The sequence below is a fragment of the Cucurbita maxima genome, unplaced genomic scaffold (genome assembly GCF_002738345.1).
Source record: "Cucurbita maxima cultivar Rimu unplaced genomic scaffold, Cmax_1.0 Cma_Scf00019, whole genome shotgun sequence".
NCBI classification, from domain to species: Eukaryota; Viridiplantae; Streptophyta; class Magnoliopsida; order Cucurbitales; family Cucurbitaceae; genus Cucurbita; species Cucurbita maxima.
Genome location: NW_019272035.1, coordinates 1,025,489 through 1,043,577, shown reverse-complemented (window position 1 = coordinate 1,043,577; position 18,089 = coordinate 1,025,489). Strand labels below are relative to the sequence as shown.

General features: G+C 37.8%; 2 protein-coding genes across 6 annotated transcripts; both read left to right on the top strand.

Moving 5' to 3' along the window:
• The first annotated feature begins 86 nt into the window (after positions 1 to 86).
• Positions 87 to 8,601, top strand: LOC111493619 (large proline-rich protein bag6-B-like). Of its 5 annotated transcripts, none has more exons than XM_023143385.1 (17): positions 120 to 206; positions 342 to 370; positions 1,016 to 1,141; positions 1,307 to 1,424; positions 2,035 to 2,112; positions 2,907 to 3,025; positions 3,119 to 3,193; positions 3,291 to 3,452; positions 3,830 to 3,899; positions 3,989 to 4,170; positions 4,418 to 4,582; positions 4,712 to 4,783; positions 4,871 to 5,000; positions 5,083 to 5,502; positions 6,906 to 7,240; positions 7,424 to 7,504; positions 8,225 to 8,599. In XM_023143385.1, the coding sequence occupies exons 3-17, from the start codon at positions 1,019 to 1,021 to the stop codon at positions 8,231 to 8,233; spliced, it is 2,139 nt and encodes a 712-aa protein (XP_022999153.1). In that variant the 5' UTR covers positions 120 to 206; positions 342 to 370; positions 1,016 to 1,018; the 3' UTR covers positions 8,234 to 8,599. The 5 variants fall into 5 exon arrangements, with proteins under 5 accessions (XP_022999152.1, XP_022999153.1, XP_022999154.1 ...); XM_023143386.1 differs by lacking the exons at positions 120 to 206; positions 342 to 370 and adding an exon at positions 455 to 511 and having other exon boundaries at positions 5,083 to 5,316; positions 5,374 to 5,502; XM_023143384.1 differs by lacking the exon at positions 342 to 370 and having other exon boundaries at positions 87 to 206.
• Positions 8,602 to 12,487: 3,886 nt separating this feature from the next.
• LOC111493620 (probable protein phosphatase 2C 27) lies at positions 12,488 to 18,062 on the top strand. The gene is made up of 4 exons (XM_023143387.1): positions 12,488 to 12,661; positions 13,889 to 14,086; positions 16,952 to 17,163; positions 17,241 to 18,062. The coding sequence occupies exons 1-4, from the start codon at positions 12,488 to 12,490 to the stop codon at positions 17,800 to 17,802; spliced, it is 1,146 nt and encodes a 381-aa protein (XP_022999155.1). The 3' UTR covers positions 17,803 to 18,062.
• Positions 18,063 to 18,089: the final 27 nt, after the last annotated feature.

Here is an 18,089-nt window from a genome sequence, read left to right as displayed (position 1 = left end):
GAAAAAAAAAAAAAAAAAAAAAAAAAATCGTTTTCTTTTGCAAGCCGTGAAAAATTCAGTCACTAGCTGTAAAATTCAGCTAGTACAAAGCTCTCGAGGGCCGCCCCATCTTCCCTCCTCTCTCCCTCACAGGGTCTCACCGCCCCTTCAGAATTACCACCACCACCACCACCACCCCACCACCGCCACCACCCACCACCGTCACTGTAAGATTTCTCCAACCTTTTCCCTTCTATTGCTTTAAAGTTCTTTTCTTTCTCCGCCCCCTCCACAGAGGAACCACCAAAATCCTCTCTCTTAATCATCTATTTCTCTCTCTACATACCCTTTTTCCTGTTCAGGCGTCACTGTGCTTCGTTTCTTCACAAGGGTATTGATTATTATCCCTGTTTTCACTCTGTGTTCATCTGATTCATCCATATTTTCGCTCATCAGGGTTTCTTTTTTTGTGTTTCTTCTTTTTCCCAATATGAATTTTGGGTCATCATCAGTTTTCTGTTTTCTTGCTGCGGTGAATCTGGAATCTGGATTCTTGATCTTGTTGTTTTGCTTCTGGGATTGGCTTGATTTTCATTTTCCTCTTCTGGGTTTTGATTCTTAGACAGTTCATGTGGAGATACTGAATTATCTTATGGATTTGATTGCGTTTTCGTTTCCCCAATTCCATATGATTTCTTGTTTGGTTTCAATGTTTGATCGTTTTCATTGGATGATGGATATTGAAAGAGTTTCTCACTTATGTTGTCCAAGAAGTTAATTTCATGTTTTACACCAAAAAGAAGATTGTAGTTAAGTCCTTGGTTAAAATTTTCGACCATGTGTATATGCTTCATGCATGTCCTCAATAAGTTCAATACAGTTCGCTTGCTTAATTCCTCTAGTCAGGGATAGCAATTAAGGTGTTGGGTACAATTTATCATGCCACTAAATGTCCAGCATTGCAAGCTTTTGGCTCATTTTGTTAGTTTTAAGGGATAAGGTGAGAGTTTCTTACTCCTTTTTCTTTGATTTTCAGAGTATGGGAAGCAATTTTATCGACGAAACTACCAGCTGTGGTGAGGCTGATGGGTCTGAAACCACTATTGAGATTAAGTTAAAAACTTTAGATTCTCAAACCTATACTCTCAGAGTGGATAAACAGGTTAATATCTTCACTTTATCTTAGATCATCAATTAACTCAAGATGATGTTTTGTTAGAAATCTGATTAGTTAACTGTGTACTTAAATTTTATTCAAGTTTTGTAGCTTCAATGAAGCGTTATTACTTCGAAATACTATTGCATTAATTTTTGTGAACTTGTATAGATGCCAGTCCCTGCTTTGAAAGAACAAATTGCTTCTGTAACTGGTGTGTTGTCAGAACAACAACGTCTTATATGTCGAGGAAAAGTTCTGAAGGATGATCAGCTCTTGTCTGCCTATCGTATCCTTGTATAATTTTACTATATTTCTTTATTTTTCACCGAACATTGATTGATTCCCTTGAAGTACTAAGCTCACAAGTATCATGAATCTCTGATAAACAAAGGAATTAAGTTCATCCTTTTTTCTTTTTTGGTGACGTTATATAGGATGCTTGGACGTTGCTTGTGTTGTATATGTGGTTTTGGATTAATCTTCTTGTGAGAGGAACAATAGAATTTTGTGGGTCTTTATGGTGAGAGGAACAATATAATTTTTCGAGCGCTCGAGAGATCATCGAGTGAGGTTTTGTCCCAAGTTAGATTATGTATTTTTATGGGTTTCTGTTACCTAGTTTTTTTTTCTTTTTTTGTTTTTTGTAATTATCCGTTAGGTCTTATTTCTCGTTATTGAGGCCCCTTTTGTAGCTTGCCTTCCTGGGTTTCCTTTTTTGCATGCCCATGTATTCTTTCATTTATTCTCAATGAAAACTCGGTCATTCATTAAAAAAAAAAAAAAAACTTGTAGTGTGGATTTTCATGCTTACTGCAAATCATTCAGTATTATGTATCTTGTGATCACATGATCTTTTAGTTGGAAATATATGCTCGTTATTCTTTAATGGGAGTTAGACGTTGAAGACGGTCACACCTTGCATTTGGTTGTCAGGCAGCCTCTTCCACCATCAGAGACTTTGTCCAATCGGCCAGGTTCAGTTTGTTTTCATGCATCAGTACTCTTATATAACTATTTCTCAAGGTTGCCTTCTAAGTCTTGAAAGTAAATTCTGCTACCTTCATTTATCTTCAAAAACCGAAGGCAACCTTGAGGCATATATCTAGGCATAACCGCATAATTCTTAAGTTGCAAGGGATGCCATGTATGAAATCTCAGGATTATCACTAATGCTAGAAAAAAATGAGTGTTAATATCAGGAAGTGATGTGGAAGGGAAGAAGAAAAGAACGGTAGGAATTAGCTTACTATGGAAAAGAAACACCTATGGCCTTGTCCTCGAATCAGCGTACAACATAATTTAAAGACCGAGGCAACTACCTTATGGACCAATGTAGTCTAAAGTCATTCTTTGAAATATTTTGTTTGGAAGAAATTAAAGAATTTTCAACTATGAATTTTGAGATCGGGGGAAATTGTAGCCCAAGCCTTCAGCTTCTACTTGGCATACTTTTTTGTATGCTCTTTGGGTTGTATCCCCTATATCTCTACTTTTCATAGATCGATACAAAGTTTTCTTCTTGATTTGTGGATAAGACCTGCAAACGTTCAATCAGAAAATGAGGGTAGTAGGGACGTCCTACTTCCTAATTTTTTAGTGTTGCTCTACCATGAACCGTTCGCAACAATTTTAATCATATTCAGGTATCATATTGCAGCCAGATAAATTCAGATGAAATAATGGAATTTCATATTTTGCTTCTCCGCTTATAGATCATGTCTACCATTGCTGCGTCAACTAAATTTTTATTACTGAAAATTGTTTGCAGAGACTGATCCAAATTCAAGTACGAGTCGTGTTCATAGCAATCGGGTGGCTCCTGGTGTGGTGATTGAAACTTTTAGTATGCCTGTTCAAGGGGATGGTGTACCCCCGGAAATCAACAGGGTCAGTCTAGGACTTGGAGGATGAAGTGCTTTCAGGTTCTTGGTGTAGTCTGTTTTAGGGTGTGTAACTAAACACTATGTTTTTTCTGCACAGATTGTTTCCGCCGTTCTAAGTTCAATTGGACTTTCAACTTCTGTAACAGGCAGTGAAGTGATGGATGTCGTCAGGGTAAACTTTCATTTCTGAACTAGTTTCCTATATTTGTCTTTTATCTTGTTTCATCGTGTGCACAATTCTATCTTGCTCAAATGAGTTGTGACTGAAGGAAATTGACCAACAAAGATCTGGAGAACGGGTGATTGCAGCTGGGATGATAGATTTGAACCAGCATCAATCTGGTGACAATGGCTCAAGGCCACTATCTGATAGGTTTCATGGTACATTTGGACATCCATCGATCCCTTCTTTAGGATCGTTTCCTCCTCCTGTAAGTTAGGACTTGGAATTCTTTAGGAACTCGAGTCTTTTTTCAGCTTAATATTTACGTTATATATTTTCAAAAAAGTCAATATATCTAGGATTCTCTGATTATTGTTTGTGCTTTATGTGATTCTATTAACAAAAAACTTGTTTTCAAGGTTTACCCTTAATTTACAAGCAAAAGGATAGATGAGCAGTGAGATACTATATTGGATGTTTTTTTTTTTGAAATCCTATTAGCATTTCGACTTTTAAAAACAGAACGAGCCTTTGAAAACAAGCAAGCATAGACTACTGATACTTTATTTCTTCCCTTCACGAGTTGTTTTTTTTCCGGAAATTCATCTGGTTGAAACGAATGGTAGTAATTCTTGGTGTTTGCAGGTAATTCCTGATTCTTTGGCAACTTTGTCTCACTACCTCACTAATATGAGGCGTGATTTTGAAAATATCGGTATGTTCAGTTCCGTTGGACAAAATTTTATCATCTTATGGCAAGTCTCCTAATGTGTAATAAATATTTGTTTATCATGAAATGGTTAGCAGGCAGAGTTGGAGGAAATAATGGTCAAGAAGCTAATATTCATGGAGCTGAGGAAAGTAGCTCTAATTCCTCAACTCGTCCAAGCACCACCCATGAAAGTTTCCCTACTCCTGCATCGTTGGCTGAAGTCATGTTTTCTACTAGACAGATGCTTACAGGGGAAGTCTCAGAGTGCCTACTCGTGCGTTCTAGACCATCTAATACTCAAAATTACTTTAAACTTTTGGTCTTTCTTCTGTCAAGGGTTTGATGATTAGTCCTTAATTTATCATACGTTTCCTTTCAACTCTTGAACTAATTGGTGAATGCAGATAGATCAATATTACTTTTCTTAAGGAACTAGGTTTCGTTTTATGAGCTTATAGCTGTTTCTTCTGTCGACTAAGAAGTTAACACATTTTTAATGTTTTATGCTTATTTTCTGGTAGCAACTCGGAAGACAACTGGAGAATCATAGGAATGTTACCGATCCTACATCAAGGATGAACACTCAGTCTTCTGCCTGGAGAAGCGGAGTTCTATTTAATAACCTAGGTGCATATCTCCTAGAACTTGGTCGCACTATGATGACATTGCGAATGGGCCAAAATCCTGTATGTTTTTCTTTCATAATGGCTTTCCTTTTAATTTAAATGGTTTCTTCATTTCTCTCTGTCTGTTTCATTTTCTGGATGGTAACTTAACCTTCTGTGCATGTTTTCAATTTGATGTTCGATGTGCAGTCCGAAGCTGTTGTTAATGCTGGACCTGCAGTTTTCATTTCCCAAACGGGTCCTAATCCTATAATGGTTCAGGTAGTATTTTCAAACCTTGCTGGAGTTTGACTATTTGTCAAGGTCGAGTTTATATCTTCTTCTGCTAATAATAACTTCTATGAACAGCCTCTTCCCTTCCAACAAAATCCAAGCTTAGGTCCAGTTCCCATGGGAAACATGCAGCCTAGCCCTGCACTAATACATGGTCTTGGTTCTGGATTTCTTCCAAGGCGTATTGACATACAAATTCGAAGAGGTAACTTGCAAATGTAGCTTTTTCTTAACTATTATTGTATGTTGGATGTCTAAAGTAATCATAATTACTTCCACTTTTCAAGGTTCACCAACTACGGCACCCAATGGCAATCAAGAGGAACACAGTGGAGCTCAGCAGCCTTCAGGGCAACAAGAAGCAGGCAGAGATGTGGGTGAAAATCCCACCAATCAAGCAACCACTAGGATTGTAGAGGGACCGAGTGTGGGTGGAGAATCTGGAGTGCGAGTAGTGCCACTTAGGACCATGGTTGCAGCATTACCCGGACCCTTTAGCCGCTTATCTTCAAATTCTTCTGGTAATTCAATTGGGTTATACTATCCTGTTCTTGGAAGATTTCCTCACCCTGCTTCAGGAATTGCAAGGGGCGAGCGAGGAAGTCAAGCTTCATCAGCGCGTCAATCTACCGGCCTCCAGAATGAACAGCATACAACTCTTGAATCTGTTGTGGAACAGCTGAATGCAGAAGAGGCTGCGAGAGATGGTAATGCTATTATCCTTGAGGTTTATTTAATATTGAAACTGTGAATTTCTTGTTCTTCAATCCATTGATACATCTGTTTGGGTTTTGGTAGTTCTTATTAATGCTGCTGCCATTTGTATGCAAAACTCTAGCTTTTGTGTAACTACTTGTGCAACTGCTTGTAGCTTTTGTATAATTGCTAGGATCATCAGGTGCCACAACCTTCAACTCGAGTATAAGTTTGTACAGTCACTGGGGAACTTGCTGTTTAAGGGGCTAAACATTCTGAGTTAATTCTTTTAGGCCCCCCTTTGGTTTTTTATTCTTACTTGGGGCTCCCCTTACTTGGTTTTCCAAAAACCATCTCTTTTTGGGCACTGATCATTGGAAACATTGAAGGAAGATTATCAGCTTGGGAATCCGCATTCTCATCCGATGGGAGTAGGCTCATTCTCCTTCAAGGCACTCTTTTGATCTCCTAACTTTCTAACGATTGATATTTATTTTGCCTACTAAGGTTGGTGAAGAGATTGAAAGATTAGAGGGCATAATGACAAAGGGAAGCATCTTGTTAAATGGTCTAAACTCTTTTATCCTACTGATCGAGAGAGCCTTTCTAACCTTAAAACAGCCTCTATGAAGGAGATTCGGACCGATCGTTTCAGCTTTTGGGACCTTAAACTTGTGCAAAATTTGAAAGGTGACGAGGCTTCGGAATGAGCTGAACTTAGCTTGGTCTTGGCTCGATCACCCTCTCCTAACTGGAGTATGCATGGAAGTGGCGTCTTAATCCTGATGGTCACTTTTCTACAAAATCTCTTTTAGCCAATATGGGTGATCGCACCAATCTTTTGGAGACATTTTTGGCTAGAGGTATTTCGAGATATAAATACCCAAAGAAGATCAAATTTTTCCTGTGGGAATTGGCTCACAAGGCCATTAATACCAAAGCTGCTCTCCAAACAAGAATGCAGAATCTGGCCATATCCCCTAGGTGGTGTTTTATGTGCAAGACCAATGCTGAATCGCAGAATCACCTTTTCCTCCATTGTTCTTTAGCCCGTAAAGAGTAAAATATATGGTGCTTTTGGTTGTTCTTTGGCTTTTCCTAGAGATGTTGCCTGCTCACCTTAGCTCTATTCTCCTGGGCTACCGTGTCAAGAAGGCTAAGGATCTTTTGTGGAATGCATATCTCGAACCTTTTTTGGGATATATCGAAGGAAAGAAACCATGTCTTCATGGAAAAAGAGCATCCTTTTGACGTGTTCTTTGATCTTGTCGTTTATTATCCTTTTTGCTTCATATTCTTATGCTTCCCCTTCATTATTCTACTCATAATGGTCCACAATATTAGGCATTTAACCAATCAAAGCAGCAGGTTTTATCTAATGCACATGGTATTGACATCTACATATTTTTTACAGCTAGGGCCCAAGGTAACCTAGAATCCGAACGACAAGTTCCTAGCAATGTTGTCCAGTTTCTTCGGACTCTCTTCCCTGGTGGTGAAATCAACATTGAAGATGCCAGTTTCCAGGAGATTAGTGGTTCTGTTCCTGCTCATCATTCAATGGTGGCATCAAGTTCTGTCTCAAATGTACAAGAATCAGACCCAAGAACTACTGATGAGGGAATGTTTTTGTCCAACATATTTCACCAAATCATGCCATTCGCATCTCAACGAGGCAACGATCCAGATATGCCTTCAGTAGAAGCAAATGCCTCTGAGAATCGGAATGTTTCAGATTCTTCTGCACAAGTAATCGATTCTGATCATATTGCTTCTGATCTTCTCATTGCTCTGTTAATTTTGTACAAACAGGGGTTTTATCTGTTGCAAATATGATTCCATGCAACTTATAAATGATACATGTTTGAATTTCCATTTGCATCTTCATATGCACTTTTTTTCCCCACAGATCTAAAAAGTGGGTTTTTGCAGGCTTCATCAAATGGGGACGCTGAGACATCACGCAGACGCAATGATGCTGAATCTGATGCTCCAAGTACAAAACGTCAAAAGGTGCTCTTGCTGTGAAATTATCGATTTCTGTAATCATTCCATGCATGCATATCACCAGATAATGTTGTTTTAATTTGACTCTGAGGTTGGTAATATAATGCATGTTATGTCTATTGTGCTTGCAAATGCAAGTATGAACACAGATAGATTCACTGAAGTGAGGCAGACCACTTTCCTTTGATTCTACATTTCTGTCTCGAAGTGATGAATTGGGTTCGTATAGGCATTTTTTATGCTGCAATTGAAATAGCTTTTCTGGCTATATTTTTGGCTACTCCACTCATTTCATAAAGTGTTCTACCTGGTTTAATAACAACTACCCAATATTCGAGGGATCCTGTCCCTGAACCCATACGTGTTTCTGTGGGTCTTAGTGTAACGGGTTTGTCTAGAAATATACTTACCTATATTTTTCCGCTGTGTTGTGCATTTCGTTTATGGTGTGTTTGACTGTTGTGTCTCTTTGTGATAGAATTGGTAGAATTGGTTGTGAAATCCCACATTGGTTGGAGAGGGGAACAAAGCATTCTTTACAAGGGTGTGGAAATCTCTCTCTAATAGATGTTTTAAAACCTTAAAGCCTAGAAGCGAATGTCCAAAGAGAACAATATCTGCTAGCGGTAGGCTTGGGCTATTACATTGCTAGTCAATGGAACATTTATAAATATGATGTCAGTAATGCTAAGCAGAGTTATCCTTTTTTACGTTCCTTTATTGCAGAAAGATTGATCCAAGAAAAGGCGACCAGAGATTCCGGGATCTTAATCTGAAGTTGCACCTTCAAACTTCTGGGGAAGTTATCACAAAACCGAATCAATGGTGAAATTCCCTTCACAAGTTGCGAGGAGCGCCACAGCCTCTGCGAATTAAGTGTACTATTTTTCATTCTCTTCTTTGCAATTCCCCGCTCTCCCCTAGCCCCGCCCTCCCCATCACCTTGTACGATATCGTGTGACATTACTATTTTACCCCTTTGCCCAGCGTCTGGACCCAAAATGGAAAAGAAGGAAAATGAAAGCATTTTTCGAATTTACAGTGATTCCATATATGTGAATGGCCATTAAAACTATTAGATCAAACTCAAGTTTGTGCTTTTAGCTGATTCTACGTTGATTTGAATGCTTCTTGGAACTCTGAAATTGCATGGTGGTGCGCCAACACTCATCTTTCCCTTTGCATTTGGCCTTTTCAGGTTGCAACAATATCTATATGGAAGAGTAAAAGAGTAATTGCACAAAAGAATCGTATCATTTATTACATTTTGCCTTTGCTATCCATGATCTCATCTGGGTATACATATGGTTTGGTTTGAACTCTAAATGTCAGAAGATTATGAATTCTTTGTTTGTGACTTGTTTAACATGCTTAGATGCTCGAGATATTTGACTAATATTGTCGGTGTTTATTAGGTTTCCCTCAGTGTTCGAAACCATGGGTTGTGACCCAATGGTTAATAAGAGCGACGTAAATAATACTATGAGTTATGTCGAAAACAAGATGTAGTAGGATTAAAAACTGTTTTATTGTGTTCTATTTGTTGAGATTTCTTGTCTTGTTTTTGGAAAATTTGAGGTTTTGAAGGTACCAACTTCTAGTGGTCGACTTACAGGCATTCGAATGCTCTTCAGTTTTAATAATATGAGACTGATTGTCCCGAGGATTAGGAATGAAATAAGAGACAGAGATGGAGACAGGAAAGGCTTTCCACGATAAACTTAGCTGTCTTAGGTTCCAATAGGGTCCACCACTTGTTTGGTGGGGCTCTACTTCGTTGGCATTAACCTATAAAAAGTTGGCCATTGTTGGATTAGAGATGCAACAAAAGAAGGCATCTTTTCAAGGGTTGGGTTGGGTTGTCCATAGAAAAGGATTTGTTGGGGTTGGCATCCTCCAAGCCAAGGCAGGAAACCTGGTAGTCCCTTTAATATGTTCCTTTACATGCTCCAAGTGGCTGTGGATTTAGATTCTTTCTAATGCCTTTCTAAACGTCCCAATCTCTTGTCTTGCTGCTTATTTAACTCATTCCATGTGATTGCTACTTATAATATTGGGGCAACTATCACACCCCGAACATAGAACATAGAACATAGAACATAGAACATAGAACATAGAACATAGAACATAGAACATAGAACATAGAACAGTGAACGTAGATCACTACCAAATTTCGTACTGTATACTCTGCTTTCTCGACTTTGCCTCTTTCTGTCAATGTCGATCCTTCTTGTATGCTTTGATAGATTGAGCCTTCAGATCCCACCTTATTAGGCTCCGTTGGGTAGTACCATTTTGATCACCTGGGGACCATTTTACGAACCTTTGTATCAAGAGATAAGATAGTTTTTCATAGGCTATTTGCACACTTTTTTTGTTCTTATGTGCAGCGGCTTGTGGGTGAAAAGTCTATATCAATATTTTTAATTTTTGTAATCATCTGAAAAGACTTTAACCCAACCCGAATGGTTTGGGTTGGGTAGTTCAGATTGTTTAAGTCCCACCGACTTAACTAATGATTAAAAAAAAAATCTTACAATAATATTATTATTAATGAACTATACAAATTGTTCTTTGGCTTATTAGGCAAATTTGTCCCTTTTTTGGGAGATTGAGAAAAAAAATAAAAATAAATGAATAAGACTCGAAAATGCAAAAATAAAAATATAATAATAATAATAATAAATAAAATAAAATAAAATAAAATAAAATTTGAGGTTAGTGGTTGTGTTGCGTGGCCATATATGACAAAATGGTAGTGTGAACAGAATCAAAATGGCATACCCTTCTAAATTTATGAATATTTGACCTTTCAATTTAATAAATATATATATATATATTTAATTAATTAATTAATATCTACTTTAATTTTATTAAAGTGATGGGTTACTTTGCTTTTATTTTAATAGTAAAATATAAATTTAGTTTTTGGTCCCTAAATTATTATAAATTTATGGGTTACTTTGAGTTAGGTTCAATTTTCCTCTCAAGTTTCTCTGTAATCATTCAAATATTATCTATAGTCGTCAATTTCACAATTTAAAGACACGTTTGTTGGGGAAAAGTTTCCAAATTCTTATAAGGTTGTTCCTCACTCCAATCAATGTAAGATCTCACAATCCCTCTTGAGCTCATCGGTAGCAAATATTGTTCATTACATATCACAATTATGAAACACATATATATTAGAGAGAGGTTTTCACACCCTTATAAAAAAAATACATTGTTCCTCTCTCTGTTCCATGCGGGATCTCACCTATCATCATATTGTTCAAAGGCTCAATTTTTGTCCAACATTCTAAACAGTTCTTACTCAGCTATTCAAACACGTGGCAAAATTCACAATTTTTTTAAAAAAATTATTTATAATTCACCCGAATAATACTTTTTGATAATCGATATTAGTTAGAATATATAAATTGAAAAGGTAGGTATCCCCATAGATGCCTATATTGTAGGGATGGAATACCAAACATTCATAAAAAATACATAGGGAAGGTGACAAAATTTTATTGTCCCTACATCAATATCTTTATTAATATTTAATATTGCATTCTTTTTTTTGTTTAAAAAGGAAAAATAAAAAATTATCATCTCTCTAACCTTTTCTTTGCCCATTAATTATTCAAGAAATGTGAAGCATGCAGCTCATATATTTAATAACTCACCATTGTTTGAAATTATACATAGATTTGATCGATATCCTTCCACTCAGTACATACGCTCACAAATTTTTACAATGTTTAATGGCTATCTCCCTAATGGATTCGTTCGTCGAGCTTGCACTCTATGTAGTGCGATGGAGTTCACAAAGATACTTTGTGGTTGTCAGTGCTACAATTGATGCACATTGAGATTCGTATACAACTTATGTGTTCAAATATAAAAACCCTAGTAGGTGTTACGAATAGAGCGTCTTACAGTAGTAGTGCATATATAATTACATGTGTCAAATATAAAAACTCGAATACGTGCTTGGAGAGAGAAAATTCCAGAAGATATTGCACCTATTTACATATAATGAAGTTCATCACAACGTTGAATACATGTCTCCTATTACTCAAACTCAAACACAAGATGATCTCAACTCTTTCACTTCAGGTAATAATGTTGACACTTGGATCACAATATTATGTTTTTCGGGTTGATCCCTCATCTTAGGCTCACAGTGAGGCCGGTCCCTCATCATCATATACTCGTGGGGACACAAAGAGCATGAACAATAGTTAGTTATACCCTAAAGAACTCGCAAAGGAACCAAAAGAGCAACATTAGGCACCAATAAGTCGTCGTTGACAATCACTTCATCATTGGCGACATTCGCCTCGTTGCACTCATTCAGTTATAAATTATCATGTATATACAATTGTTTTCTTAATAAATAAAATTAAAATTTAATATATATATATAGTTATGAAATTATTAAATTAGAAACTAAATTAATATTTTAAAACATATCATTTATGATAAAAATGGAAAACTTATTTATTTATTTATTAATTAGTTAATGCATTCTCATCTCAACACAATGTTTGATGGCTATGTGAATTAAAAACCACAATATTTCAATAATAATTTTAAAAAATATAATAATAATAATAATAATAATAATAATAATAAATTTTTTTAAAGTACAATATTATATATATATGAAAAAATAATTAAAAGAAATCCGGAAAGTTCTTGTTGACTCAACGCTCCATATTTCTTCCTTTTTTTCTGTTTTTGTTTGTTTTTGTTGTTTCTCAGTGTTTTTGTTCCTCAAAAACACAGGTTTTCCCCTTTTTCTTTTCGTTTTTGTTTTTGATTTCTGAATTTGTGAGTACATATTCTGAGAATCTTCTTCAACCTCTCCATTATTTTGCTCTGTTTTCTCTCTCTACCTTTGTGCTTTCTTCTGTTACTTTGGATTCCCACCCACTGCAAGTTGAACACAAACTGAACCACCAAAGTTCTTACCACTTTTTATTTTTCTTCTTTTTTATCGTCATGTGTGTGACGGATGCAGAGCAGGTTGGGACTGAGAGGCCAAATTCTGGGGTTAATAATACCATGCCTTGGCCGTTGCATTGTGATTTTTTACAGAATCAGATGGGGAATCCTGATAAGCAGCCTGCTCTCATTGGAACTAGCGATCGAACCCGCTCTGGGAATTCTTTTCCTGTATGAATTTCGCTTCCTTCTCACTCAATTTCTAGGGTTTTTTTTTTTTTCTCTTCTTTCATGCTGGATTTCTGTTAGATTCGTACTGGGTTTTCCTCTTTCTTGCTGGATCTTTGTTGAAATTTGCGATAAATTTGTTCTGTTGTTCTTCTTTTATCGAATTCTCTGATGGGTACCATGAATTTGGTTCTTAACTGAATGTAGCTGATAATCCATGTATTTGGACACTTTTTTCCCCCTTTTTTCTGTGTGTTTGGGGGTGCGTATGAACTGTTGGTGGGTTTAAATTCAGCTCTGTGTTAATTTGATCTAATGGTTTCTTTTCTGGTTCTATCCGGATTTGCTAATTCCAAATCTGTTTGTTAATATTCAAATATAGTTTAGTTTTTTCCCCTTCACTGTAATTGATTTGAAAGTACTTGCGTTTCAGGAACAGCTACTTTTTGTCGTTAATGTGCTTCTTAAAAGATTCTGATACTTAGGTCCTTTCATGTTTTAAATGCGGTTTTCTTAGTCTAGAAAAAAGGTTCTTGTTTGCGTAGCTTGTACAATTTTTACTTTAATTTATGGTCCCTGGAGATGGACCAAAAGAAAAGGACAAGGGAGAAAAACCAATAAGAACTGTTCTATTCATGATTACTACTTCATGTTAATAGGATCTTTTTGTTGAACTGTTTGTTGATTTTTTTTTTTTTTTCCTAAGAATGCATCTCTGTAACCTTGACTACGAGTTCGTTTGTCTTGTAATCCACCGAGATTTACTTGCCGTGTATAAAGGCAAACTATGCCAACTGATACCACCTTTGAGCCTTTGAGTCGTTGAATTTCCCCTGGTCTCCCTTGTACGAACGAAGGCTAACTCTAGAATGTTAAGTCTTGTTAGTTGATATGGATTCAAACTGACCAAGACTTCCCTGAAATTGAATACTTGTATGGCTTGATTGATCTGAACCGATAGATTTTTCGAAAATCACGTCTGTTGAAACTTCTTTATAACTAGATGGGTTCGCTTTGGTTCTTCGTTAGTTGTTAACCTGGCTCCTTGAAGAGCTTTCATTTTTTAAATTCTGTTTTGATGTGGTTGTGTGGAAGAATTGATTCATCCGACTGCTGGACGACTAATTTTCATAGCATGAACTAAATATTTCCTTTAGTTTCGTCAAATTTATGTATTGGCTTTACATTCCTCCCAACTTGTTGATTTTTCCTTTCTTTTGGTTTATGTAGCTCGAAAGCATTTCCGAGGATGCTGCATTTATAGATCGGAAAGACAACCCATCTACTTTTGTTCTGGCACTTAGATCAGGAGAATGGTCTGATATCGGAAAGCGTCCTTATATGGAGGACACTCATGTATGCATTCATGACATGGCTAAGAAGTTCGGCTGTAGTTTTCTCAACGAGGAAGCTGTCTCCTTCTACGGGGTAAGTTCAAGTATATATTTTGTGTACTGCAGTTACAGTTCAGATTAAATGAACTATTGTGTTAGAGCAGAGTATAACTGTTATTTCCTGAGGTTTATACTCTGATTTGAGAGTTTCCTCTATGAGTTCTAGTGAATAATTCTCATTTGAGATGAGAAACTGACAGAATCTGAACTTTAAGTCTATCCATGGATATAACAGTTTCAGCTAGGATTTGAGCATAGGAGTTGGTTGAGAATGTTCGTGAATGATCTAAATAAGGAGAAATTTGAATCTATGCCAGATTCTTTGTTGGATACTAGGGAGGAATCATACTCTTGGATTTCTTGGTAGAGCTTGTTTTGACCGTTCTTTTAATAGCCCAAGCCCACCGCTAGGGGCTTGGTCTCTTACAAATGGGATCAAAGCCAGACACCGGACGGTGTGCCAGCGAAGACATTGAGCTCCAAAGGTGGTGGATTGTGAGATCTCACATCAATTGGAAAGAAGAACGAGTGCCAATGAGGACGCTGGGTCTCGAAGGGGTGTGGATTATGCCCACATCGATTGGAGAGGGGAATGAAGCATTCTTTATAAGGGTGTAGAAACCTCTCCCTAACTGACGCATTTTAAAAACCTTGAGGGGAAGCCCAAAAGGGAAAGCCCAAAGAGGACAATATCTGCCCGTGGTGGAATTTTGCTCTTATAGTTCTCCTCTTAACCATAAAACAAACTGCATTTAGTTAGACCATGTTTTTTTAGTGGTATCTGAGCCACATTGGTTGGGGAGGAGAACAGAACACTCTTTATAAGGGTGTAAAAATCTTCCCCTAGCATACGCGTTTTAAAGCCTTGAGGGGAAGCCTGAAAGAGAAAGCCCAAAGAAGACAATATATGCTAGCGGTGGATCTGGGCCGTTATAAGCTGAGTGTGTGTGACGAGTTAGGGTGCTTAAGACTTGCATGAGTAGTTGCAGGCCTATATTGTGTGAGAATCTAACAAGATGTCTAAAAACGTACATGTCCAACCAGAAATCTACCTGAACCATGCACTTTTGAGCTTTATATGGTAGAGACTGTCCATCCCTGGGTGAGATGCAAATAGGCAAGGTGGTGGAGTCTATTGATTAGGTGGGGGTGTATCGTAAGGCACCTTTGTGGAGGCCACGTCCAATAGGATCTTATCAACAACTAATACTCCATATATAGCATACGGTCGTCAAATTGACAACAAACATTTAAGACACTTGCTTCAAATCTTCAACCAAATTGGTAGAATACATGATCCAATCTTCTAACATTTTTTTGCACAAGAATACCACTTGAGAGTTGAGACCCAAAACCATATACGTTAAATTTTGGACAAAGTTTAGGAAATTAGTGTTTTTGTAACAGCTCAAGCTCACCGTTAACAAATATTGTTCTTTTTGGGCTTTCTCTTCCGGGCTTGCTCTCAAGGTTTTAAAACACATATGGTAGGGAGAGGTTTCTACACCCTTATAAGCAATACTTCGTTCTTCTCTCCAACCGACGTGGGATCTCACAATCCACCCCTCTTGGGGCCCAGTATCCTCGCTAGCACACCGCTCAGTGTCTGGCTCTGATACCATTAGTAACAACCCAAGCCCACCACTAGTAGATATTGTTCTCTTTGGGCTTTCCCTTCCAGACTTCCTCTCAAGGTTTTAAAACACGTCTAGTAGGGAGAGGTTTTCGACCCTTATAGGCAATGCTTCGTTCTCCTCTTCAACTGGTGTGGGGTCTCACAATCCACCCCCCTTGGGGGCCAGCGTTCTCGTTGGCACACCGGCCGGTATCTGGCTCTCTGATACCATTAGTAACAACCTAAGCCTACCGCCAGCAAATATTGTCCTCTTTGGGTTTTCCTTTCTAGGTTTCTCTTCAAGGTTTTAAAATGCGTATGGTAGGAAGAGATTTCAACACCCTTATAAGCAATGTTTCGTTCTCCTCTCCAAACGACATGAGATCTCACAATTTCTTTCATTCTTTCTTTCTTTTTAAAAAAAAAGAAATCAAGCAGTCATTCCCTACTTTCCACTTTGAGGACAAGGTAATATGTTTCGTTGGGTAGCATCGGTAAGCCGTGGTCTGTTCTACATATGCTGGACGTAGGAAGAAGGAACAGATCAAGGAATATATGTGTTAATTACTTTTAGCCAATGCAAGTTGTACTGGTAGGGAAGCATTTGGCTTGTGGGGTTCAATAGTATTATTTCCGTTGTTCAGTAAGGAATAGGGTAAGGGAAGGCCTGAGATCGCTGCGATCGTATATGGATGGTGTACATAGAGATAATGTAACAGCACAATCCCACCACTAACATATATTGTTCTCTTTGGACTTTCTCTTTCGAGCTTTCCCTCAAGGTTTTTAAAATACGTCTACAAGGGAGAGGTTTCCACACCCTTATAAAGATTATTTTGTTCTCTTCCTCAACCAATGTGGGATCTTACAATTCACTCCCCTTCAGGGCCCATCGTCCTCGCTGGCATTTGTTCCCTTCTCTAACCGACGTGGGATCTCACAGATAGCTACTTTAAACAAGACTCAATATGGCTCCGGTAATTGGAGTCAACCAAGCGCTCGGGTCTATTGGTAGAGCTAGTTTCTGTAGCTCATCTCTAGCCATATATAGAAACATATACATTTGTTTAGACCTAGTCCTATCTGCAAGGTTTCTATTTGTACCAAAAAAAGGTGCTGGCAGCTGAGTTCATTGTATTAAGCCCCTCCTCTTGAGAGTGGATTTCAGACTGAATAATATAGCACGATATTAGATCTAGGCTCTATGCTTTGTTAAAAACCATATGAGTAGAAACTTCTGATATTCAGCTTGTCATAAATAATTGGCTTTGCATGAACAAATAGGTATTTGATGGTCATGGAGGAAAAGGCGCCGCACAATTTGTTCGTGACCACTTGCCGAGAGTCATTGTTGAAGATTCCGACTTTCCTTTAGAGCTCGAAAAGGTGGTTACGAGATCATTTATGGAGACTGATGCAGCTTTTGCTAGATCTTGCACTCTTGAAACATCTCTGTCTTCTGGCACAACTGCACTGACTGCAATGATATTTGGAAGGTAATCACTTGCTTCATCGGAATTTAGATTTTCGGTACTTGCGAAGCGGTTTTTATATTTTTCGTCATTTCAAACAGGTCTTTGCTCGTAGCAAACGCTGGCGATTGCCGAGCAGTACTGTCAAGACAAGGACGTGCAATAGAAATGTCAAAAGACCACAGGCCATGCTGCACAAAAGAAAGAAAGCGAGTCGAGGCCTTGGGTGGATTCATTGATGACGATTATCTAAACGGCCTGCTCGGGGTTACACGTGCTATAGGAGATTGGCATCTTGAAGGAATGAAGGAAATAAGTGAAAAAGGTGGACCATTAAGTGCCGAACCAGAACTAAGATTAATGACATTGACAAAAGAGCACGAGTTCTTGATCATCGGTAGTGATGGAATATGGGACGTCTTCACGAGCCAGAACGCTGTCGATTTTGCTCGGAGGAGGCTCCAAGAGCACAATGATGCAAAAGTTTGCTGCAAGGAAATAGTAGAGGAAGCCATAAAGAGAGGAGCAACAGACAATTTAACAGTAGTCTTGGTTAGCTTTCACTTGGAGCCTCCACCACCTGTAGTTTTTCAGAGGCCAAGATTTAGAAGAAGCATATCTGCAGAGGCACTTCAGAACCTCAAATTTCATCTAGAAGGATAGAAAATTAAGACATTCTTTGTTGTTAATTGGCCAGAGGTTTGATACTAAACCAATGGATTAGAGTTTGTTGTTGTGTACACAATGAGCTTTCATGGGGTAGAAAGTTTCAGCTCTTCATTGTGTCATTTTATTGAGCTTATTTTGGGTGATGCCTCATGAAACAGAATGGAAATTAGGATCTTAAACAAAAAATTTTGGAACTGTATAATTACACTTCCTTTTCTTGATTGTTACCAAATTGATGGTTAAATGTCCCTGCATCTTGTCTCTACTTTGTTTTCTTTTGC

Excerpts from the sequence above, each read along its gene's own strand:
- LOC111493620 (XM_023143387.1), top strand. The coding sequence starts at position 12,488 with ATGTGTGTGACGGATGCAGAGCAGGTTGGGACTGAGAGGCCAAATTCT. Across the intron at positions 12,662-13,888 it reads GCTCTGGGAATTCTTTTCCT|CTCGAAAGCATTTCCGAGGA; the intron begins GTATGAATTTCG and ends TGGTTTATGTAG. Across the intron at positions 17,164-17,240 it reads ACTGCAATGATATTTGGAAG|GTCTTTGCTCGTAGCAAACG; the intron begins GTAATCACTTGC and ends CATTTCAAACAG.
- LOC111493619 (XM_023143382.1), top strand. The coding sequence starts at position 470 with ATGAATTTTGGGTCATCATCAGTTTTCTGTTTTCTTGCTGCG. Across the intron at positions 3,194-3,290 it reads AAGTGATGGATGTCGTCAGG|GAAATTGACCAACAAAGATC; the intron begins GTAAACTTTCAT and ends TTGTGACTGAAG. Across the intron at positions 5,503-6,905 it reads AGAAGAGGCTGCGAGAGATG|CTAGGGCCCAAGGTAACCTA; the intron begins GTAATGCTATTA and ends TATTTTTTACAG.